At 46.0% G+C, this 25,332-nt stretch overlaps 1 protein-coding gene across 1 annotated transcript in view; it reads left to right on the forward strand.

Annotated features, from left to right (window-relative positions):
• Nucleotides 1-363: 363 nt before the first annotated feature.
• Nucleotides 364-25,332, forward strand: part of RAD18 (RAD18 E3 ubiquitin protein ligase) — a gene marked incomplete at both ends in the record, with an annotated part of 55,087 nt that continues 30,118 nt past the window's right edge. Inside the window, 6 exons of the mRNA XM_080718244.1 lie at nt 364-414; nt 3,809-3,890; nt 13,331-13,392; nt 15,582-15,652; nt 19,319-19,656; nt 21,452-21,551. Coding sequence (XP_080574370.1) covers nt 364-414; nt 3,809-3,890; nt 13,331-13,392; nt 15,582-15,652; nt 19,319-19,656; nt 21,452-21,551 — 704 coding nt within the window. The remainder of the gene's footprint in view (nt 415-3,808; nt 3,891-13,330; nt 13,393-15,581; nt 15,653-19,318; nt 19,657-21,451; nt 21,552-25,332) is intronic.

Consider the following 25,332-nt stretch of genomic DNA (forward strand, 5'->3'; position numbering starts at 1 on the left):
TGGAAACAGGGTCTCTCTCGTAAGCCAGCGCGGCTGGCTTCGAACCCGCGCGATCCTCCTGTCTCCGCCTCCCAAGCGCGGGGATGACAAGCGTGCCCACCACGCCCGTGAAAGCTGGGATTTTGAACTCAGTCATAGCCTTAGATAAGAGGCGCTGGAGGTCTGGCGCATGCGCAGAGCAGGATCCCGCGCAAGCTCCGCTCAGGACTACAACTCCCGGCAGACACCGCGCTCCCGGCTGACTCCGCGTTCCCGGCACTCGCGTCGCCGACTGATGACGCGCCTCAGTAGCGCGGGGAATTTCGACTGGTAGTCCCGCGCGAGAGTCCAGTGGGCAGACGGCGGAGGCTGCTGCGGGCGGCCATGGAGGCCCTGGCGGAGCCTCGGTGGCCTCCGGGCCTGGCGGTCATGAAGGTGAGGGCCGGGAGGCCGCGCTGCAGCGTGGGGGAGGCCCGCCCGCCAGGGAGCGAGGCCGCTGGGCCGGGGCGGCTCCCTCCCGCCCGCCCTGGCCTTCGGGTCCCTGAGCGGGTGGAGGCCGCGAGCTGTGTCCCCGCCACCGCGTCTACACCAGCCAGCCGGCCCTAGGAGGGAGCGTCTACACCAGCCAGCCAGCCCTAGGAGGGAGCACGTCTACACCAGCCAGCCAGCCCTTGGTGGGAGCGTCTACACCAGACAGCCGGCCCTAGGAGGGAGCGTCTACACTAGACAGCCGGCCCTAGGAGGGAGCGTCTACACTAGACAGCCAGCCCTTGGTGGGAGCGTCTACACCAGCCAGCCGGCCCTAGGAGGGAGCGTCTACACTAGACAGCCGGCCCTAGCTGGGAGTGTCTACACCAGACAGCCGGCCCTAGGAGGGAGCGTCTACACCAGCCAGCCGGCCCTAGGAGGGAGCGTCTACACTAGACAGCCGGCCCTAGCCGGGAGCACGTCTACACCAGCCAGCCAGCCCTAGGAGGGAGCACGTCTACACTAGACAGCCAGCCCTAGGAGGGAGCGTCTACACTAGAAAGCCAGCCCTTGGTGGGAGCGTCTACACCAGCCAGCCAGCCCTAGCTGGGAGCGTCTACACCAGACAGGCAGCCCTAGCTGGGAGTACACTCGACAGCCAGCCCTAGCTGGGAGCGTCTACACCAGACAGCTGTAGCTGGGAGTGCATCTACACCAGACAGCCGGCCCTAGCTGGGAGCAGTCTACACTGCAGAATCCCTGCAAACTGGCTCCGGGCACCATGGGGGTGGACACTGCATCTGGTGACATTTGTGTGTGTGTGGTACTGAGGGTGGAACCCAGGGGCTTTCTCCCTCCGGGCTATACCCCCAGACCTATTTTTTATATTTTACTTGGAAACAGGGTCTCACTAAGTTGCTGAGAGCCTCACTAAGTAGCTGAGGCTGGCTTCGAACCCGTGTGATCCTCCTGTCTCAGCCTCCCAAGCGCGGGGATGACAACTGTGCACCACCACGCCTGGTGACATATTTTTAAATCGCCTGGGATTGACGGGAGCCTAGTTGCCCCGTTTTGCCCGAGGGCTCCGCCGCCCAGCCTTCCCTAACACTCATATATTTTTATTTGTTAGCACTGGGGAGCGAGCCCCAAGGCACTGTCACTGAGCTGTGCCCCGCTTTTTTTGTGTGCTACACCCCCAGTCCAACTATATTTTTATATAAATTTTTTACTTTGAAATGGTCTTGATCGGTGGCTGAGGTTGGCCTCACTAAAGTTACTCAGGGCCTCTCTGGCTAAGTTGGTGAGGCCGGCCTCGAACCTGTAGTCCTTCTTTCTTAGCCTCCCAAGTACTAGATTATCAGTTGTGCACTCTCTTTCCTTTTTAAAACATTGAAACATGATTTCCCTAAATTGCTAGAGTTTCTCTAATTTTCCCAGTTTGGATACAAACCTGCCATCCACCTGTCTCAGCCTCTGAGTAGCTGGAATTATAGGTTGGCACCTTTCCTGTCTTATTCTCCTGAGTAACTAGGATTTAGAGTGTGTGCCATAGATCCAACTTTAATCTCTCTCTCTTTAAAAAAGAGATAGGCATGAGCCGGGCATGGTGGCTCACGCTTGTAATCCCAGCATTCCGGAGGCAGAGACCGGAGGATCATGGTCCACGGACAGCCTCAGCTACTTAGTGAGGCCCTCCGCAGCCTAGTAAGAGACCCTGTTTCAAAAATAAAGAATTAAAAAAAATAGGGCAAGGGGTGTAGCTCAGAGATGGAATGCCCTTGGGTTCCGTCCCCAGACATGCAATACAAAAGGAAAAAACCGAGAGAGAGACGAAACACTTGTTTTACGTTATGAATTATTTAATTGCATTTATTTGGGTTTTTTTTGTGTGTGTATGTGTGTGTTTTGTTTTTGGTACTAGGTATTGAACCCAGAGCCATTCTACCTCAAAGCTACACCCCAACCCCCCTTTATTGTATTTTTTATTTGAATCAGGGTTTCCTTCATTTACTGAGGCTGGCCTCAAACCTCTGATTCTCCTTTCTCAGCCTGGAATTACAGGTATGTGCCACCATACTTGGCTCTCCCCAGGTCTTTTTATTTTTTCGTTTTGAAACAGGGTCTCCGTAGGTGTCGAGAGGCTCTCTTCACTGCTGAGGCTGGCCTAGAACCTGCGATCCTGTCTCAACCTCCCAAGTACTAGATACAGGGGGGCACCACCACACCCATGCCAAGCGAACGCTCAGCCATTGACCTACACCCATAGCTCTTTATATTTCAAGACAGGGTCGCACTGAGTTTCCCAGGCTGGCGTGGAACTTGTGGTCCTGACTCGGCTTCCGAAGGAGCTGGGCGTACAGGTGTGACCCCAGCCAGTGACTCCCAACGCGTTTTCCAGAGACAAGCTCGCTGTCTTCCTTGGCTTTGGTATCTCGCCACAGCACTAAGTACAGAATTCAGCACCACAGTTTGTTTAATGAGTGAATGTTCAGCTCGGACGTCAGTTGCCTATACGGAGTTCACAGTAGAATCGTGGAAGTGCTTTGGGAAGCCAGCCCCCTCCAGGATTTGAATACCTTTGATAACATCTCCCAATTTTTCCTTTACATTTGGCTTGAATTCCTTCAGGAACAAACAACTAACTGCTCTGACATTGTTTTTTTTATACTGAATTGAAATCGGACTCAGAATCTATGGTTTCCAACCTAGGATCTGTAAAAAGAATTTGATGTTTGGAATGATTTAGGAAGTTTTCTTTTTGTGGGGCATGTTTTTCTGAGAAGAGAGTTTGTAGTTTTCAGAAGAGTCAGTAATTTTCTTTTCTTTTTTCTTTTTTGGTGGTACTGGGGATTAGCCCTGGGGTATTCTGTGTCTGAGCTACCCCGCCAGCTTTATGTTATTTGTATTTTAAACAGGGTCTCATAGGCTGATGGGTCTTAATACTTGCTAACACTGTCCTTGAACCTGTGACCATCTTATCTCAACTTCAAGTACTCTGGATTCCAGGAATGTGCCACCAACCCAGCTTCATCTAATTTTTTTTTCCCCAGGCATTGGCGATAGGACCCAGGGAATTCTACCTTTGGGCTATTCCTCAGTTCTGTTTTTTTTTTTTTTTTATTTTTTCATTTTGAAATAGGATCTCACCAAGTTGCTAAGGCTGGCCCCAAACCCCCAATCCTCCTGTCTCAGCCTCCCAAGTACTATGGTTACAACCATGTGTGACCACTCTAGCTTGATTATGCATGTATATTTGGTGCAGTATTTTTGAATTTTTTTTAGGTGATGGATAAAGAGCCCTGATGGACACACCAATGTTGGTGTCTTTCTGTTACACAGGTGGTTGTTTTTTGCATTTCAGGCAGTCGATGATTTGCTGCGATGTGGAATTTGCTTTGACTATTTCAACATTGCAATGATTATTCCTCAGTGTTCACATAACTGTAAGTATGTTTTAATGTTGTGAGTTATTAAAATGCCATTTTTACATGAGATAGCATTAGCACATATTTATTTCTCACCAATAGCTTCTCTGTCTTGAAGCTTTAGTCTTTGCTATTTCCCCTTGAACATGGAAGTTATTTTTATAATGTTTCAATATTTTCTAGCAGTTTTGCACTTTTCCCTTGTCTATGTTTATGTTTTTTTTTTTTTTTTTTTTTTCCTGGAAGCCCTTCTACCTCCAGGCTACACTCCCAGACCTATTTTTACATTTTTATTTGGAAACAGGGTCTCCTAAGCCAGTGCGCGCGGCTGGCTTCGAAATGTGCGATCCTCCTGTCTCTGCCTCCCAAGCGCGGGGATTACAAGCGTGCGCCACCACGCCCGGCTATGTTTATGCTTTTTATAGGATTTTTTTATGGTAGTGGGGTCTGAACCCAGAGGCATTCTTTTTTTTTTTTTTTTTTTTTTGCCGGTCTGGGAATGGAACCTGGGGTATTTTACTTCCAAGCTACAGCCCCTGCCCTGTTTTTTTATTCTTTATTTTGAAACCGGGTCTCACTGAGTTGCAGAGGGCCTCACTAAGTAGCTGAGGCTGTCCATGAACCGATCCTCGGGTCTCAGCCTCCTGAATGCTGGGATGACAAGCCTGCGCCACCACGCCCGGCTGAACCCAGAGGCATTCTACCTCTCAGTTACCTCCCCAGCCCTTTTTTAATTTTTTTGTTTTGAAACATTGCTGAGATTGCTACCCTTGAACCTGTGACTCTTATCTCAGCCTCCCAATACTGGATTTAGAGGCATGTGCCCCTATGCCCAGGCTTTTATACCATTTATAGGAGTAAGGCTTTTGTTACAATATGTGGTTCTATATTTAGTAAGCACTTTTAGATGCTATACTTAAATTTAAAATTTAAAGCACACTTTTTTTTTTGAGATGCGGTCTCGCTATAGTTCATAGACTGGTCTTAAATGAGTGATTCAAGCGATCTTCCCACCTCAGCCTCCCGCGTAGCTGGGACTGCAGGTGCACGCCACTCTTCCAGCTAAGAATTTTGCTTTTGGTACTGGGGTTCCTGGAAGCCCTTCTACCTCTGGGCTACACTCCCAGACCTATTTTATATTTTTTGAAACAGGGTCTCTTACGCCAGCGCGGCTGGCTTCGAACCTGCCCGATCCTCCTGTCTCCGCCTCCCAAGCGTGCGCCGCCACGCCCGGCAGAATTTTGCTTTTAATAGGATAATAGGTGAGCCAATCAAGTGGTACTTGGGATAGGATCTTAAAGTTTAAACATCTGTTACAATTAAATATATTTCTCTACTTACAGTGGAGTTTCATCCTCGTATATCCTGAATAAGTTGACAATACCATAAGTTAAAAATATACCCAAGCTGGGCGTGGTGGCGCACGCTTATAATCCCCATAATCCCCGTGCTTGGGAGGTGCCAGCTGCGCTGGCGTAAGAGACCCTGTTTCCAATAAAAAATATAAAATAGGTCTGGGAGTGTAGCCTGGAGGTAGAAGGGTTTCCAGGAACCCCAGTACCACCAAAAAAAAAAAAAAATTATATATATACCCAAGCTGCCAACCGTTGTAGCCCAGCAGTATGGTGCAATACGGTATGTAGAATATTCGTTGCCTACCATATTTGTGTGTGTGGGACTGGGGATGGAACCCAGGGGCATTCTATCTCTGCGCTGCACACCCGGCCCTATTTCATTGTTTATTTTGAAGCAGGGTCTGACTAAGTTGCTGCGGCTGCTGGGAGCTCGCGATTCCCTCGTCTCAGCCTCCCGGGTACTGGGGTTACAGGCTGCGCCACCGTGCCCGGCCCCTTTACCGTCTTGACTGTGGCTGACTGGGGGTGTGGCGACTGCTGCTACCCAGCAGCAGACCAGCAGTAGTGTGTTGTTAATGAGCGGGCATCATTGCGCCAGGGGAACATCAGAACGTCGAAAGGCAGACCAGACCCTAGTGAGGACTGTCTGACTATTTCCAATGGGAGAATTCTCCCACGGAAGAGCATTACAGTCTGTTTTACCACTTAACTACTGTCGGATCCTGGAAAGATGATTATATTAGAGTTTACTTGTTCTGTGTGTGTGTGTGTGTGTGCTGGGGAGTGAACTCAGGGTCATTCTACCTCCAAGTACACCCAGCCCTCTTTTCTTTATTTGGAGCAGGCTCTCGTGAGGTTGCTGAGGGGTCTCAATAAGTCGCTGAGGCTGGTGCGAACCTGCAATTCTCCTGTGTCAGCCTCCCCAGTAGTGGGATTAGAGGTGTGCGCCACCACGCGCGGTTTGCTCTTTTCATTTCTGAAATAGGTTATTAATTCTGAATTATTTCATTTCTGAAATATTTATTTCAGAAATTAATTATGAATTATTTCATTTCTGAAATAGGTTATTAATAGGATATTAAAATATCATTACTGTGCCGGGTGCTGCCTCATTCTGCCTTCAGTGTTTGCTTTTATGGGGCGACCCCCCACTCCTGCGCACGCCCCGTGCTTCCCAGGCTGGCCCCCCCATCCCTGGGCCCGTAGGCTCCTTCACCTCGCTTCACTTGTCTGCTTTTGTATTCGTCATATTAGCATGAAGTGGCCCTCCGTCCTGTAGTGTGTTTCTTTCTTCCTATGCTTGTGACCTGGTGTCCTTTGTAACAGTGCGGCCATCATCATTCTCTTTGGGATGCCTGAAAGGTCTTTGACTTTTAGTCTCTGCCCTTAAGTCTAACAGGAGTCTCTTCGAGACAGCAGGGAGCTGTGTCTTTTTTAATATGCATTTAGTCTCTCTGTATCTTTTGTTTGTTTTTGTTCTGTCTTTTGTGGTACTAGGGATTCAATCCAGGTGCATTCAACCTCCGAGCTCCACCTCCAGCCCAATTTTATTTCTCACTTTGGAACAGTCTCAAGTTGCAGAGGGCCACATAAAGTGGCTGGGCTGGCCGGGAACCTGCGGTCCTCCTGTCTTGGCCTCCCGAGCACTGAGGTTAGAGACCTGTGCAGCCACACCTGGCTACTCTGTATCTCTTCATTAGGATGCTAACTCCATTTACCTTTGAAGTGGTTACTAGTAAGTAGTTAAAGTACTTCCTAATTTTAAACTATTTAGTTAGTTAGTTGTGCTGGGGATGGAACCCCTGGGCTTCCTACCTCTAGGCTCTGCCCCCCAGACCTCTATTATTATTTTTTTTGGAAACAGGTTCTCAGTAAGTTGCTGAGGCTGGTTAGACCTGCGAGCCTCCTGTCTCAGTCTCACACGTACTGGCAGCCATTACAGGCCTGTGCCGTCACCAAGTTCTGGGATTACAAACTGCGCCATCACACCCAGCCCTTAAGTAATTTAATTTTTTTTAAATTTATTTTTTATTGGTGCAATGTATTCATACATCATAGTGGTATAAAGAAAATACTTTTGTAGACATACATGCACATCTCGCCCAGTTAGCCCCTACCACGATCCCTACCCCATTCCCTCCCCATCCCTCCTTCCCACGTTGGCTTACTGGTTGACATCTAGTATTATAGCAATTTATACAATATTAACATTGATAATCTCACATAACAGTTTCATTTGTCTGGTACCAAACTTTTGATGACTTAAAGATAACATTTCAATATTTCTTTTTGCTTTCTTTCTTACCAGAGAATATTTTTTTCTTTTTTTTTTTTTTTTAGGTGAAACTATCATACATTTATTTATTTATTTTTCAGAAAAAATCTATCCTGATATGGAATATGGACTCTAGATACCCAAAACAGTCTCAAAGAAGAACAAAGCTAGAAGATGTATATTTTCTGATTTCAAACCATATAAAGCTACAATAATTGAAACAGTGTAGTACTGTTCTAAAGGCAGATATATAAACCATTGGGGCTAAATAAAAGCCTAGAGATAAATTCTTCCATACATTGTCAAGTTATTTTTGACAAGGTTTCCATGAACTTTTGGTGGAGGAAATACTAGTCTTTTAACTAAATATTGTTGAAAAATAATAATAAATGAAAAAGAATAAAATTGGACCCTTACCTAACACATATACAAATATTAACTCAAAATAGATAAAAGACCTAAATATAAATCTTAATACTATAAGCTTTTAGAAGAAAATCTGGGTCATAAAACCTCACAACATTGAAATTGGAAGTGATTTCTTGGATATGATTTCAATGGCACAGGCAACAAAAGAGTAAATAAACTCCCTAAAAAATAAAAAAATATTGTATATCCAAAGACAATGTAAACAGAGTTGAAAGTTACTGATCCTCTTCCAAGAGTTCCTCCTATGACCCATTTCTCCCTAACTCTCACATATTAGGGAAAGCATCTGATTTCTTATTTTTTGTGCCTGACTAATCTCACTTAGCATAATGTCCTCCAGTTCCATCCATTTCTCTGAAAATGATGTAATTGAGTTTTTTTTGATGGCTGAGTAAAATTCCATTGTGTACATATCCCACAGTTTTGTAATCCATTCATCTGTTGATGGACATCTTGGCTGGTTCCATAGTTTGGCTAGGGTGAATTGTGCAGCTATGAACATAGATACACATGCATTAGTTTGGTAGTTTGGTTTCTTTTCTTTTGGGTAGATACCCAACAGTGGTATTGCTGGATCAAATGGTAGATTTGTTCCCATTCTTCTGAGGATTCTCCATACTGTTTTCCAAAGTGGTTGCACTAATTTGCAATCCCACCAACAATGTCTTAGAGTTCCCACTTCTCCACATCCTCGCCAGCATCTGTTGTTGTTTGTGTTTTGAATGATGGCCATTCTAGTTGGAGTTAGGTGAAATCTCAGGGTAGTTTTGATTTGCATCTCTCTGATTGCCAGTGATGTTGAGCATTTTTTCATGCATTTATTGGCCATTTGAATTTCTTCTTTTGTGAAGTGTCTATTTAGTTCATTTGCCCATTTTGTTATTGGATGCTTTGTTTTCTTAGTATTGAGTTTCTTGAGTTCTCTGTATATTCTAGATATTAGTCCTCTATCAGTTGTGTAGGTGGCAAAAATCTTCTCCCATTCTGTTGGCTCTCGATTGAGGTTCTTGATAGTTTTCTTTGCTGATCAGAAGCTCTTCAGTTTCATGCAATCCCATGTATTGATTCTCCTTTTAATTTGTTGTGCCTTTGGGGTCTTGTTGAGGAAATGTTTGTCTGTGCCTATGTGTTGTAGTGTTGGACCTATGCCCTCTTCAAGGAGCTTCAAGGTCTCTGGTTTAATTTCCAAGTCTTTGATCCATCGTGAGTTGACTTTTGTACAGGGTGAAAAAGTGGAATTTCCAATTTTCTGCATATGGTTAACCAGTTTTGCCAACACCATTTGTTGAAGAGGCTATCTTTTTTCCAGTGTATGTTTTTGGCTCCTTTGTCAAAAATCAATTTTTGTTTCTGGGTCTTCTCTTCTGCTCCATTGGTCTATATATCTGTTCTTTTGCCAGTACCATGCTGTTTTTTATTACAATGGCTTTGTAGTATAGTTTAAAGTCAGGTATTGTGATTCCTCCTGCGTGGTTTTTGTTGCTGAGAACTACCTTGGCTATTCTGGGCTTTTTGTTATTCCAGATAAATTTAAGGACTGATTTTTCTATGTCTGTGAGGAATGATCTTGGTAGTTTAATGGGCATTGCATTAAATCTGTAGATCACTTTTGGGAGGATGGCCATTTTAATGATATTAATTCTGCCAATCCATGAACATGGAAGGTCTTTCCATCTTCTAAGATCTTCTTCGATTTCTTTTTTCAGTGTTTTATAATTTTCTTTGTAGAGATCTTTTACTTCCTTGGTCAAGTTTATTCCTAGGTATTTTATTTTTTTGTGGGAGATCCTGAGTGGAAGTGTTTTCTGAATTTCTTTTTCAGTGGATTTATGGTTGGTGTACAGGAAAGCTTCTGATTTTTTAAGATTGATTTTGTATCCAGATACCTTGCTGAATTTGTTGATCAGTTCTATAAGCCTTTTGGTTGAGTTTGTTGGGTTTTCTAAATATAGTATCATGTCATCTGCAAATAGTGAAAGCTTAAGTTCTTCTTTTCCTATTTGTACTCCTTTGATTTCCTTTTCTTGCCTTATTGCTCTGGCTAGAGTCTCTAGTACTATATTGAAGAGAAGTGGTGATAGTGGACATCCTTGTCTTGTTCCAGTTTTTAGGGGAAATTCTTGAAGTTTTTCCCCATTTAATATGATGTTGGCAGTGGGCTTATTGTAGATTGCCTTAATAATGTTGAGATATGTTCCTTCTATTCCAATTCTCTGCAGTGTTTTTATCATAAATGGATGTTGAATTTTATCAAATGCTTTTTCAGCATCTATTGAGATGATCATGTGGTTTTTGTCTTTGATTCTGTTTATATGATGAATTACATGGATTGTTTTTCGTATATTGAACCAGCCTTGCATCCCTGGGATGAACCCTACCTGGTCATGGTGAATGATTTTCTTGATGTGGTTTTGAATGCGTGTTGCTAGTATTTTGTTTAATAGTTTTGCATCCAAGTTCATCAGAGATATAGGCCTGTAGTTTTCCTTCCTTGAACTGTCTTTATTCGGTTTGGGTATTAGTGTGATGTTGGCTTCATAGAATGTATTTGGGAGAGTCCCGGTTTTTTCTATTTCCCGAAATAGTTTGAGTAGTATTGGGATTAGTTCTCCTATAAAGGTTTTATAGAATTCACTTGGGAAACCATCTGGTCCTGGGCTTTTCTTTGATGGTAAGCTCTTTATTGCTATTTCAATCTCTTTGATTGTTATTGGTTGGTTTAAGTGTTCTATATCTTCTTGACTCAGTTTAGGAAGGTTGTATTTATCTAGGAAGTTGTCGATTTCCTCCAGATTTTCCATTTTGTTGGAGTACAGTTTTTCAAAGTAGTTTCTGATAATCCTCTGGATTTCTACACTGTCAGTAGTAATGTCTCCTTTTTCATCCCTTATCTTCATAATTTGGGTTGATTCTCTCTTTTTTTTAGTTAGGTTGGCTAGTGGTTTATCAATCTTGTTAATTTTTTCAAGAAACCAGCTTTTGGTTTTGTTGATTTTCTGTATTGTTTTTTTATTCTCTATTTCGTTAATTTCTGCTCTAATTTTAATAATTTCCCGTCTTCTGCTGGCTTTGGGGTTCAATTGTTCCTGCTTTTCAAGGGCTTTGAGGTGTGTCATAAGGCTATTTATTTGAAGATTTTCTGTTTTTCTTATGTGAGCACTCAGTGCTATAAATTTTCCTCTTAATACTGCCTTCAAAGTGTCCCAGAGGTTTTGATATGTTGTTTCTTTATTTTCATTTGTTTCTAGAAATTTCTTGATTTCACCTCTTACATCTTCTATGACCCATTCTTCATTCAGAAGTGTGGTGTTCAGTCTCCACATGTTTATGTTGTTTCTCTGGGTCTTCTTATAGTTGATTTCTAGTTTCATTCCATTATGGTCTGAAATGACACAGGGAAGTATGTAACATTTTTTAAATTTGCTAGTGCTCATTTTGTGTCCCAGGATGTGATCTATTTTGGAGAAGGTTCCATGAGCAGCTGAGAAAAATGTAAACTCTTCTGTAGTTGGGTGAAATATTCTATATGTGTCCAAAAGGTCCATTTGGTTAATGGTGTTCTTTAGTTCTGAGACATCTTTACTGACCCTTTGTCTGGAAGATCGGTCTAGTATTGTGAGAGGTGTGTTGAAGTCTCCCAGTATTATTGTGTTGGGATTTATGTGTGGCTTCATGTCACAAAGAGTTTGATTTATGAAAGTAGCTGCCCCTATGTTTGGGGCATAGATGTTGATTATTGTTATTTCCTCTTGCTGGACTATTCCTTTTACCAGTAAAATGTGACCTTCTTTGTCTCTTCTAATAAGTTTGGGTTTGAAGTCTAACTTGTCTGATATCATAGTTGCTACTCCTGCTTGTCTTCGAGTACCATTAGCATGGATTACCTTGCTCCAGCCCTTTACCTTGAGTTTGTTCCTATCTTTACTTGTGAGGTGTGTTTCTTGTAAGCAGCAGATGGATGGATTCTGGCTTTTAATCCATTTTGCCACTTTATGTCTTTTTATTGGGGAGTTGAGGCCGTTTACATTCAGTGTGATTATAGAGAGATAATTTTTAATTCCCAACATGTTAAGATCTTATTTCTGTTTGAGATACTGTTTATTCTTCTTTGCTTAGTTGTCTGCTGGATGGGAATTCTTGTTTCTTTGGTTCTGGCGTGAATTACCCATTTCCTCTTTGCAGTTAATCTCCTTGAGTATTTTCTCTAGCGCTGGTTTTGAAGACATAAATTCCTTCAGTTGCTGTTTGTCATGGAAGCTTCTTATTTCCCCATCTAATTTGATGGATAGTTTTGCTGGGTAGGAAATTTTTGGCTGGAAGTTGTTTTCTTTCAGAGTTTGGAATATGTTACTCCAAGCCCTTCTGGCTTTCATAACTTGGTTTGGGAAGTCTGGAGTGATTCTAATTGGTTTGCCTCTGTATGTCACATGGCCTTTTGTTTTTGTTGCCTTTAAGATTCTCTCCTTGGCTTCCACATTAGTCATTCTGACAATTATGTGGCGTGGGGATCCTCTTCTCTGATCCTGTCTAAAGGGAGTTCTATAAGTTTCCTGGACCTGTGTATCGACCTCTTGCTCTATGTTTGGAAAATTTTCTGCTATTACTTCCTTGAAGAGATTGTTGATCCCTTTGGTTTCACCTTCTTTTCCCTCCTCTATTCCAATTATTCTTAGGTTAGCTCTCTTGAAATGGGCCCATATTTCTTCAATGTCAGATTCCTGCTGTCGGGTTTTTTTTTCTAAATTAGAAACTATGCGTTCATTTTTAGAATGATCATCTTCAAGAAGCGAGATTCTATTCTCCATGTGGTTTAATCTGTTGTTTATACTTTGAATTGAGCTTAAGTAATCATTTAATATTGATATTTTTTCATTAATTTTTATCCTTCTCTTCCTATCTTCCTTTGTGTTTCATTTATTTATGTTTTGTTGTGACATGCCGGGATTCCTTTCTTATTTTCTTTTTTTTTGGCAGTACCGGGGGTGGAACCCAGGAGCATTCTACCTCTGAACTATGCCGTCGGTCCTATTTTTTTAGTCTTTTTATTTTTTGAAATAGGGTCATAGGGTCTCACTGAGTTGCAGAGGGCCTCAGTAAGTAGCTGAGGCTGTCTGCGAACCGCAATCCTCCTGTCTCAGCCTCCCAAGTGCTGGGATCACAATCGTGCGCCACCACGCCTGGCGGGATTTATTATTTTTGATGTACTTCCTTTTCCTAAAAATATTGTTTAATTACACGTGTAAATGTACTTAGAGCAGAAATACTAGAAATATAAGCTTACGATAACATATCATAGATGATGGAAATATTCTGGGGCCTCAGTTGTATTTTGTTAAAATTCAGAGTCCTACACTATGAACGTAGCTTAATGTATTTTGTTTTATTTTGTGTTTTTGCAGATTGTTCCCTCTGTATACGAAAATTTCTCTCCTATAAAACTCAATGTCCAACTTGTTGCGTGGTGAGTCTTTGTTTACCTTTTTAAAACTTATTGATTGATACAAATTTTTCTGCTTCATGTGTACACAGAAACCCATGGGGCTATGTGTGGTTGTGGAATTAAACTATACAGAAGACGTTTTCAGCCAGATGTGGTGGTTCACCTGCAATCCCAGTACTCGGGAGGCCGACACAGAAGGATTGCAGGTTTAGGGGCAGCCTCAACCTCCTGAGACCCTGTTTCAAAGTTAAAAATAAAAGGGCTGGGGATATAACTCTGAGTAGAATGCCCCTGAGTTCAAGCTTTTGTGCCAAAAAAAAATTTTTTTTTCCCCAGAAAGTACACAGAAGGAGAACTGGGCTTTGTTTTGCTCAGTTTTTCAATAGGATTCTTGATAACCAAAATGTGTTTTAGGAAGTAAAAACTAATATTAACATTGGGTATATAGCACTAATTCTTATGATCTTTTTTCTATGGCTCCTTTTTTTTTTTTTTTTTTTGTGGTACTGGGGATGGAACCCAGGGGCATTGTACCTCTGAGCTACACCCTCAGCCCTAGTTTTTAGTCTTTTTTTTTTTGGTGGTACTGGGGTTCCTGGAAGCCTTCTACCTTAGGGCTACACTCCCAGACCTATTTTATATATTGTTTTTTATTTAAAAACAGGGTCTCTTAGGCCAGCAAGGCTGCCTTCGAACCTGCGCGATACTCCTGTCTCTGCCTCCCAAGCGTGGGGATGACAAGCGTGCGCCACCACGCCCGGCTAGTCTTTTTTATTTTTGAAACCGGGTCTCGCTGAGTTGCAAAGGGCCTCACTAAGTAGCAGAGGCTGGCCATGAACTATGATCCTTTAGTCTCCGCCTCCCGAATGCTGGGATGACAAGCGTGCCCCAACGCCCCGCGCTTCTGTTTTTTTTAAGTCTCTTGGTTTTGGCGGGCACTCTGATTGTGCGGGATCCTTCGCAGGGACTGACGGTGTCAGTGTACGCAGAAGGCAGTGACTCGGGTCCGTGGGCCCAGCCAGCCTGCTGGCCCCTCGCCGCGTTCTCAGTCAGACCTTCAAGGGGACACCAGGGAATTTATTCACGCAGAAAAAGTAGTGTGAATAGGTGGGAAAGTAAATTAGAAGGGAAATGGAGCATAACTGAGAATAAAGACAGGAGAGACAGAGAGGTCTGGCAGGGTGCTGGGGCTGGGCGTGGTGGTGCCCCCTGTCACCCTGGTACTTGGGAGCCTGAGACAGGAGGACTGCAGGTTCAAGGCCAGCCTCAGCAACTTAGTAAGACCCTGTTTCAAAACGAAAAAGCCTTTTCTTTTAGTACTAGGGATGGAACCCAGGGCCGTTCTAAATTTGAACTATACCCTCAGCCCTATTTTTGATTCTTTATTTTGAAACAAGTTCTCACTAAGTTGCAGAGGGCCTCACTAAGTATCCGAGGCTGGTGGCAAACCGAGATCCTCCTGTCTCAGCCTCCCAAGTACTGGGATTACAAGCGTGAGCCACCACGTCCAGCTCAAAAAAATTTAAAAAGGGCTGGGGTGTGGCTTGGAGTTAGAATGCCCCTGGCTTCAATCTCCAGTCTCTCTCTCTCTCTTTCTGTCTCTCTCTCTCACTCTCACACACCCACACACAATTTAAATAATTAAAAAACGAGCTGGGCATGGTGGCACACACCTATATTCCTAGTACTTAAGAGGCTGAGAGCCTCTCCTGCTTGAGAGGTCTCCAGACTTTGGCCCTGGCTTAGTGAGAGCAGCCTCACCGCTGAGGTGGGCTCAGTAGCTTCCCACGGAGTGACATCTGGCTCGTCACTTGCCCCTTGTGTCCCTGAAACCCAGGTACCCTGCACTGTCTGTGACCCCTGAGTGAGGACTTAGAAGAGCACCCCTCTTCTCTTTACCAGGGGAATTTTGGGAAGAGCTGACTGCTGGCATTTTGAGGAAAAGTTCTTGTTCATAGGAGGTTTTACCTTAGTCAGTGCAGGGTGAACGAGATAGGCTTAATGGAAGCCTTTGAGCGCCTCATCCTGAGTTCCAGTTGGCAGGTACCGCTCACCGTTAAAAGCCTGTCAGTGTAAACGAGCTTTGTCCTGAGCTTTCCTGGAAGGGACGGGGCCGGAGCGCCTCAGGGGATGGTGACGCTCACCAATGACGATGGCGCGCGTTAATTACTGCTTTTGACCTTTCTCCATATGTTGTTTTTCTCTCCTAGACAGTCACAGAGCCAGACCTGAGAAATAACCGCATATTAGACGAATTGGTAAAAAGCTTGAATTTTGCACGGTATGATTTAATTTTGTGACTAACCTCTAACCACCTTTGCTTTTTCCATGTGTTCCCTCTGCACACCTTCTGGTTAGGGAATGCAGGGTCACCTATTTTGGAGTAAAGAAGGGAAGTGATATTATTCATTTTTCACATAGGGAAAAACTAGTATGTCGCCTGAGGTTTTCTTTGTTTTTCCTTCCTTCCTTCCTTCTTTCCTTCCTTCCTCCCTCCCTTCCTCCCTCCCTCCCTTCCTTCCTTTCTCTTTCTTCATCTTTTTGGGTTTTTTGGTGGTACTGGGGATTGAAATCAGGGGCACTCTACCACTAGTTCTACCCAAACCCTATTTTATTTTTTATTTTGTTCTAAGTTGCCAAGGGCCTCACCCCTGTGATCCTCCCGTTTCAGCCTCTCAAGTAGTTGGACTTCAGGTGTGTGACACACACTCCATCTCCCTTTTCTGAACAGAAATTCTCTTATGAGTAATCAGGAGTTGCTGTGTGGCTGGGCGTGGCGGCGCAGTCCTGAAATCTCAGCGCTTGAGAGGCGGAGACAGGAGGGTCGCAGGTTGGACACCAGTGCTTGCTAACTTTAACAAGACCCTGTTTCAAAATAAGAAGCTAAATAGGACTAGGCGTGTAACTCAGAGGCAGAACACCCCTGGATTTAATACCAGAACACACACACACACACACACACACACACACACAGCCCTTAGTAGCCATTTATTCTCCAAAGAGCCCGGGGTCTTTTCTTGAAGTGTTGTAAAACTAGGGTCAGGCCGGGCGTGGTGGGACGCTTGTCATCCCAGCATTCGGTAGGCCGAGACCAGAGGATCACGGTTCGTGGACAGCCTCAGCTACTTAGTGAGGCCCTCTGCAACTCAGTGAGACCCGGTTCCAAAAATAAAAAGACTAAGCCGGGCGTGGTGGTGTACAATTGTAATCCCAGCACTTGGGAGGCTGCGACAGGAGGATGGCACAGGTTCAAAACCAGCCTCAGCTATTTAGTGAGGCTCTCAGCAACTTAGACCCTGTTTCCAAATAAAGTATAAAATAGGTCTGGGAGTATAGCCTGGAGGTAGAAAAGCCTCTGGGTTTCACCCCTAGTACCACAAAAAAGTAAAAATTAGAAAAAAAATACAAAGACTAAAAATATAGGGCTGGGAACATAGCTTGGAGGTACAATGCTCCTGGGTTCCATCCCCAGTACTGCAAAACAAACAACAAAAAAACCAAACAAACTGGGGTCAGGCCTGGGGGTGCTTGTTACCTTTGATGTGCCACCGATTCCAGGCCCTCCCCGTGGACAGAGCCATGCGGCATGTGCGTGCGCAGGGGTGGCTGCTAGCTGGGGTGTGTGCGCATGCGTGCAGCTGGTGCTGCGTGTCCGGTGTTAACCCACTAATTCACAGCCTGACTTACTTAGCATGTGTGGCACGGCGTGCCATGAATGAGCAAGTGCTTGTCCTTGAGAAAGCTCAGGCACGGAGCTTTACTTTCTGTCAAAGGCATGAGTGCGCGAAGGCAAGTTTGGTCATGCAAACGGATGTAGAAAGGCTTCTGGGGATTGAACTTGGGGGTGTTCTACTTCTGAGCGACGCCCCCAGCCCTCTTTGATTTTGATTTTGATTCAGGCTTGCTAAGTCGCCGAGGCTGGCCTCAAACCTGTGAGCCCCCGTCTCAGCCTCTTTCAGTGCTGTGGTCTGGATGCACGCTGTTTGCTCAGCTGCCCATTTATCGATGGGTTTTGATTATTTAGAGCTTCCGGCGGTTGTGATGAAAGCTGCTCTGAGCATTGTGTGCGGTCGTGTTGTGTCTGCTGCTGAGGGTCCACGCGCAGCAATGGCAGCTGTGTTTGCGCTGAGTCCCGGTTAATACACGGTCCCAGCAGTTCTTAAGCTTCCTGGAGGGTGCGAGATGGTAGCCCACTGTGGTTTTATTTATTTATTTGTTTGTGGTACTGGGAATAGAACCCAGGGGCATTCTACCTCCGAGCTACACCCCCAGCCCTATTTTTTATTCTTTATTTTGAAACCGGGTCTCACTGAGTTGCAGAGGACCTCACTAAGTAGCCGAGACTGTCCTTGAACCACAATCCTCCTGTCTCAGCCTCCCGAATGCTGGGATGACAAGCGTGCACCACCACGCTTTTTTTTTTTTTTTTTTTTTTTTTGGTGGTACTGGAGGTAGAACCCAGGAGATTTCTACCTCCAGGCTATACTCCCAGACCTGTTTTATACTTTATTTGGAAACAGGGTCTCACTAAGTTGCTGAGAGCCTCACTCAGTAGCTGAGGCTGGCTTCGAACCTGTGCGATCCTCCTGTCTCAGCCTTCCAAGCGCGGGGATTACAAGCGTGCGCCATCACGTCTGGCTGCACTCTCTCTTTTTAATGACTAGCAATTTTAGTTTTATTTGTTTGTTTTTGTTGTTGTACTGGGGGTTGAACCCAGAGGCATTCTACTTCTTAGCTGCACCTATTCCATTTTATTTTTAAATTTTATTTAATTATTTTTGTGATACCCAGGATGGAACCCAGGGGCTTTCTACCTTCAGGCTACATTTCCACACCTTTTTTTTTTTTTGTGGTACTGGGGTTCCTGGAATCCCTTCTACCTCCGGGCTACACTCCCAGACCTATTTTATATTTTTTAAATTTGGAAACAGGGTCTCTTAAGCCAGCGCGCTGGCTTCGAAACTTGAATGATCCTCCTGTCTCCGCCTCCCAAGTGCCGGGATTACAGCATGCGCCACCACGCCCGGCACATTACCACACCTATTTTACGTTTTATTTGGAAATAGAGTCTCACTAAATTGCCGAGAACCTCACTAAGTAGCTGAGGCTGGCTTCGAATCTGCGTGATCCTCCTGTCTCAGCCTCCCAAGTGCGGGGATTCCAAGCGCGCGCCACCACGCCCGGCTTATTTTTTTTATTTTGAAACAGGGTCTTGCTAAGTGGCTGAGGCTGACTTCAAACCTGTGACCCACTTCTCTCAGCCTCCCAAATACCGGGAAGGCATCACCACACCCGCTTCCATCTCCTTTTATAAACATATTAGAATCAGATTTTTACTCTTTGTTTTATTCTAAAAGGAATACTTTGTTTTGGTGTTTTTTATTTCAGAAAAGCTAATGCTGATTGGGCAAGCAGATCATGTCAATTTATTATACAAATGTGTCATCTTTTGTGTGTGCCCGTGTGTGTGTGTGTGTGTGTGTGTGTGTGTAAAACTAGAGGTTGAACCCAGAGACATTCTATCTCTGAGCTATACCTCCAACCCTTTTATTATTATTATTATTTTTTTTAATTTTAATTTTAATTTTTTATTTTTTATTTTTGGTGGTACTTGGGGTGGAACCCAGGGGCCCTCTACCTCTGGGCTACACTCCCAGACCTATTTTATATTTTATTTGGAGACAGAGTCTCTTAAGCCAGCTGAGGCTGTCTTCGAACCTGCACAATCCTCCTGTCTCAGCCTCCCAAGCGCGGTGACTACAAGCGTGCGCTACCACGCCCGGCTTATTTTTTTCATTTTGAAATAGGGTCTCACAAACCTACGATTGGCTACGAACCTGCGACTGTCCTATCTCATTCCCCCCAAGCGCTGGGATGACAGGTGGGTGCCACATGCCTGGCTCTAATTTAATATCTTAAATATCTATTGTGTTTTTTGTATTTCAAGGAATCATCTGTTGCAGTTTTCTTTAGAGTCACCACCCATATCCCCTGCTTCTTCCTCATCTAAGAAACTAGCTGTCAAGGTCCATATTCCTGGAGCCTCCGGGCATTCTTTAAAGCAGAGGAGCCAGGTAACGGACGCTTTCTTGACCAGAGAAACTGGTGGGCCTGCATCCGAGTCGCTGATGCGAGAAAACGACAGCAAATCGGGCTCACAGAAAGAAGCGAACATGTCTCCTGAGAGGAGAGAGCCAAGCGTCATGCCCAGGACAGCGCCCAGCTCCTCCGATGCCCACTGGTCTGAGGCGCCCTCCACGTCCACGTTGAAGCAAGTCACTAAAGGTAGGCGGTTCCCATCCGAGCACCCAGCGAGGGGGTATTGTCATCGGCGATGAGTAGGCGTGGTCCTGGGGTTTTGTTGTCGTGGTGTTTCTGGTAGAGGCAGGGGCATTCTGCCTCCGGTCGACACGCCCAGCCCTATTTCACTTTTTGTTTTGACGCGGGATCTCTAGGTTGCTCAGTCTTGCCGCATTGCCGAGGCTGGCCTTGCTCCTGTGATCCCGTCTCAGCTTCCCAAGTGCTGCGCCACCACGCCCACATTCTCTAGCCCCTCCTGCCGGCGAGGTTCAGAGTGTCTTTTAGGCAGACTCTTCCTTAGACGCCATCATCATCATCGTTATTATTATTTTGTGGCACTGAGAATTGATCGCAGGGGTATTGCACCTCTGAGCTACACCCCCATCCCTTTTTTGTTTGTATTTATTTATTTATTTATTTTTTGTTGTTGTTTTTGGTGGTACTGGGCTTCCTGGAAGCCCTTCTACCTCCAGGCTACACTCCCAGACCTATTTTATATATTTTTTATTTGGAAACAGGGTCTCAAGCCAGAGCGGCTGGCTCCGAACCAGCGCCATCCTCCTGTCTCCGCCTCCCAAGCGCGGGGATGACAACATGCGCCACCACGCCCGGCTTTTTGTTTTTATTTTTTATTTTTGAGATAGAGTCTCAGTAAGTTACAACACACGGGCCCCAAACCTTGTGATCCTCCTGCCTCTGCCTCCCATAATCCTGGTACTTGCCTTGGACATCTTCAGTCAACCCTCACAACCCACCAGACAAGGCTCCTAGTGTTTATAAAACTAGCACAGATTGGATTTAGTGTATTCTTCTTAAGCGTTTAAATTTCTTAAGGGAATGTAAACTTCCCATTCCCAGCACATCTCTTCCTCTAACAGAACCTCCTTCCCCCCAGTGAAATCTCGCAATGAGCCAGAGCATTATAAAACGGGCAGAGTCGCTGTTCTCTGTTGAGAGTAGAGGAAGCGCCCGGAGCCGGCTGCTCAGCCCCGACCCCGGCTTCAGCCCCTGCCTGCCGCCATGGGCGTCTCCAGGCCCCAGGCCGCGAGTCCCCGCTACTCCTCGGCCCGGCCGAGAGTGACCGCGCGTCCTCGTTAGAACGTGGCGTAAGGAACTGCGCGGGAGACTCAAGTTGCTGCACTTGTAACTTTCAGAGTTACGGCTTTGGTCCCGAGTTGCTGCGTCAGCCCAGCCGTGTCTGCGCTCGCCTGCCCGGGCCGGGCCTGCCCCCCTCGGGCTGACGTGATTCTGCTGTGCTAACCGGGGCCTGAGGCCTGGGAGAACGGAGATGTGCTTCTTAGCATGGTCGTAGAAAAGATGCGGAGCATTTCCTGATAGACCGCTTTCCAGAACTATCTACAGTCCCTAGGCCATCGTTATTACCCAGTCTGCCTCCTGAGAGTGCCCTTGTCGGTCATTCTTCAGCTCTTCTGCTGTGTATATGTGTGTGTGTCAGTTACTAGCGATTGAACCAGAAGCATTCTGTCTCCGAGGTATACTCCCAGTCCTTTTTACTTTTTATTTTGAAACAGGGTCTTGCTGGGTTGCTGAGTCTCACAGAGTTGCTGAGGCTGGCCTTGAACCTGCAGTCCTCCTGTCTCAGCCTCCCAAACGCTGCGATTGTAGGCGCGTGCCACCGCGCCCAGCTCTCTTGTGCCTTTCTAAGTGCATGTTAAGTTGGAGTTTTGTTTTCTCATCTTTAAGTGCTGAAAGGCGTCAGCCTGTTTTATTTTTGCCCTTGCTACAAATGCTCAAGTCTCTCTCTTTTTAAAAACTACAGTGGAGTGTCCTGTGTGCGGGGTTAGCATTCCAGAAGGCCACATTAATAAGCACCTAGACAGCTGCTTGTCCCGGGAAGAGAAGAAGGAGGGCCTCAGAAGGTAAGACGTCGCCGTGACCCCGAGGCCGTGACCCCCAGGGCGTGACCCAAGAACCGAGCTGGTGCCTCTGACTTACTAACTCCAGAGGGAGGATCCCGCTCCTTCCGCCCCGCCCCGCGCCCCAGTCGTCCTGAGCCCGCCCACTCTCCCTTCTCCCTTCCCTTCTATCCATCACCCAGCTCCTGTCCTCTCCTTCTTTCTCAACTCTGGCTTTCCCAGAGACTGTCAGCCATATCGAATGCAGAGTTACTAAGTTTTTTGGTTTTTTTTTTTTTGGTGGTTCTGGGGTTCCTAGAAGCCCTTCTACCTCCGGGCTACACTCCCAGACCTATTTTCTTTTATATTTATATATTCCTATTTATATATTTCTATTTATATATAGGAATATAAATATTCCTATTTATATTTTTATTTGGAAACAGGTTTTCTTAAGCCAGCGCGGCTGGCTTCGAACCTGCGCGATCCTCCTGTCTCCACCTCCCAAGCGCGGGGATGACAAGCGTGCGCCGCCACGCCTGGCGCTCAGAGTTACTAAGTTTACTGGACGGGTGGCTATAACATTTTCTTGGCTTTGGTACTGGAGATGGGACCCACGAACATTCTACCTCCAAGCCACACCCCCCGACATTTATTTATTTTTGTTGTGAAAACAGGGTCTTGCTAGGTTGCTGAGGCTGTCCTGGAACCTGTCATCTTCCTGTCTCACAGCCTCGCAAATGTTGAGATTACAGACATGCACCACCATGCCAGGCTTGTTTTTTTTATTTTAAAAACAGGGCTTGCTAAATTGCTGAGGCTGGTCCGGAGCCTGTGATCCTCCTGTCTCAGCCTCCCGAGGTCTGGGATTACAGGCGTGCGCTGCCGTGCCTGGCTCCGTGGTTACTGCAGTTTGGTTTCTAGGTTGCTTAGTGAGGACTTGGGACCACTGAGACTGGAGCGCTCCAGGAAGCACCCGAAACCTTTCTGGCTGTTCATCTCTTGGGCAGTATTTATCCCCAGAGGACAAGTTGGGAGTATGAAAGCCAAGTGTGTTCTCCTTAAACAATAAGATGTGCTGGCGCACTTCTGTGATCGCGGGACTTGGGAGGCTGAGACGGAATTGCAGATTCGAGGCCGGCCTCAGCAATGCAGGCCTTGCTTCAAAATAAAAAGGGCTGGCCAGGCGTGGCGGGTACGCTTGTAATCCCCGCGCTTGGGAGGCGGAGACAGGAGGATCGCGCTGGTTCGGAGCCAGCAGCACTGGCTTAAGAGACTCTGTTTCCACATAAAATTGTTAAAAAATAGGTCTGGGAGTGTATACCGGAGGTAGAAGGGCTTCCAGGAACCCCAGTACCACCCAAAAAAAAAAATAATAATAACAAAAAAATAAAAAGGGCTGGATGCATAGCTTGGCTGCAGAACGCCCCTGGGTACCAGCCGCAGTACCAAAAATGCGCCAAAAAAGAGCCAGTGACCGGCCCGGCGATCTTGCTCGGCAGCTCTTTTTCTAGATGCGCCTGTCCTATTCCTTCACATTTATCTCTGTTGGTTTACCCAAGGATGGGTAAGTAGCGCTTCCATACCCGGCTCCACAGAACGCCGGGGCCCGGCCACTTGGTCCGCAGCACAGCTCGGAAGCCCGGCGCCCGGCGTCGCGCTTTGAGCGAACCGTAGGCGCTGCTGGGCTGGCTTCACCTAGCAATCCCCAGATCCATCTGCTCCCCAAGCCGTTCTGTGTTATAACTCACATCCTGCAGAGCCGTCCACGCACACCGAGGGCCGCGCGCCGCGTCTGCTGTCCCCGTTTGGTCGCATCCTGTCCTGGGGTGGGTCTGCTCACCTAGAGGCGCCGCCGCCTGCGTCTCTGCCTCCTTCCCAGCACGGGTCACTCCCAGCTATGTTGACAACCTGGAACCCATTCCATAGCAATTCATCTCACAGCGATTCAGAGCGTGCACTCCCCAGCCAGGCACGTCTGGAACTCCACGCCTGCTGGACAGGAGGATCGAAGATTTGAGGGCAGCCTCAGCCACAAAGACTGCATTCTTCTTTGTCCTCAGATTCTCCGGCCCTTTAAATACATTCTTAAAGCCGGGCGTGGTGGCACACGCTTGTCATCCCCTTGTGATCCCCGCGCTTGGGAGGCTGAGACAGGAGGATGGCGCAGGTTCGAAGCCAGCCTCAGCTGCTTTGTGAGGCTCTCAGCAACTTAGTGAGACCCTGTTTCCAAATAAAATATAAAATGGGTCTGGGAGTATAGCCCGGAGGTAGAAAGCCTCTGGGTTCCACCTCCAGTACCACCAAAAAAAAAAATGCATTCTTAGTTTTATTATGTATTCTTAGTTTTATTTTATTATGTTTTATTTTATTATGAAGTAAGATAGATGCCATTTTTATGTCTGGGGAAATCTTGCAGGTTTCATATTTTAAGATTCTAGATAGAAATTGTGGATCTTTTTATTATAAATGAGCAGTACAAGGCTGGATTAGAATTTTATAGTTGTACATTTAATCACCTACCCCTGATAAAATCAGTATTTTAGATGGGCGTTAATGAAGTCTTCCTCCGTGTGCACTTGCAAAGAGATTCGACTCTTGCCACCTGCCATGATTTTATTTTGCCATAATTTTATCAGTTCTGTGGAGTCCAACTGACTGTCATTGCAAGAAGAACAATTTTCAGAAAAAGACAGTGTTGTGGGTTTGAGGCCTTCTTCTTTTTTTTTTTTTTTGGTGGCACTGGGGTTCCTGGAAGCCCTTCTACCTCCGGGCTACACTCCCAGACCTATTTTTACATTTTTATTTGGAAACAGGGTCTCCTAAGCCAGCGCGCGCGGCTGGCTTCGAACCTGCGCGACCCTCCTGTCTCTGCCTCCCAAGCGCGGGGATGACGAGCGTGCGCCACCACGCCCGGCGAGGCCTTCTTACGGCCACGTAGACACTTCTGGCGTTTAGTGTAAGCTGGAGAGGCCACTTTTGGTTGATGGAGACGAGCTTCTCTTTTTCTGTTTAGTTTTTATTAACTTGTCTCTGCACTGGGGATTGAAGTCAGGGGCCGTCTATCTCCAAGCTACATCACCACCCCTTTTTATTTTTATGTTTGTTTTTTATTTATTTTGTAATCGGATCTAGTTAACTTGCTGAGGGCCTCACTGTGTTGATGAGGCCAGCCTAGAACCTGAGGTTCACCTGTCTCAGACTCCCAAAAACTGGGACCACAGGTGTGTGCCGCCGCGCCCAGCTGTCGTACCTGTTCTCTTGTGTGTGTGTGTGTGTGTGTGTGTGTGTGTGTGTGTGTGTGTGTGTGTGCGCTATTGAGCTGTTCTACCTCTGGGCTGTTCTATTTTCTGATCTCATTTTCAAATGATGGCGGCTGTAAAGACCACCGCGAGGTGCCGTATCGGGAAGTGAGGAGATACGCTCAGGGAGCCAGCGCAGTCGCCTGCTCACGAAACCCGCTCCACTACTGCTATTGTTGGTAGCTTGAATTCTAGTCTATTTTAAGAAATACTGTGTGTGTGTGTGTGTGTGTGTGTGTGTGTGTGTGTGTTAGGTACTAGGGATTTGATCCCAGGGAAATTCTACCTCCAAGCTATCCCCATGTTGTTGCTGTTATTTTTTTGAAGCAGGTCTCACTGGGTTGCTCAGAGTCTCGCTAAGTTGCTGAGGCTGGGCTCGAACCTTGATCCTTCATTCTCGGACTCCCAAGTCCTGGGATCATAGGTGTGTGCCGCCGCGCCCGGCTCCCCCTCACTGCCTCAATGGCTCTGCAACTCTTCCAGGCGCCCCCTGGTGTTTATTC

The sequence above is a fragment of the Muscardinus avellanarius genome (genome assembly GCF_963383645.1).
Source record: "Muscardinus avellanarius genome assembly, chromosome: 22".
NCBI classification, from domain to species: domain Eukaryota; kingdom Metazoa; phylum Chordata; class Mammalia; order Rodentia; family Gliridae; genus Muscardinus; species Muscardinus avellanarius.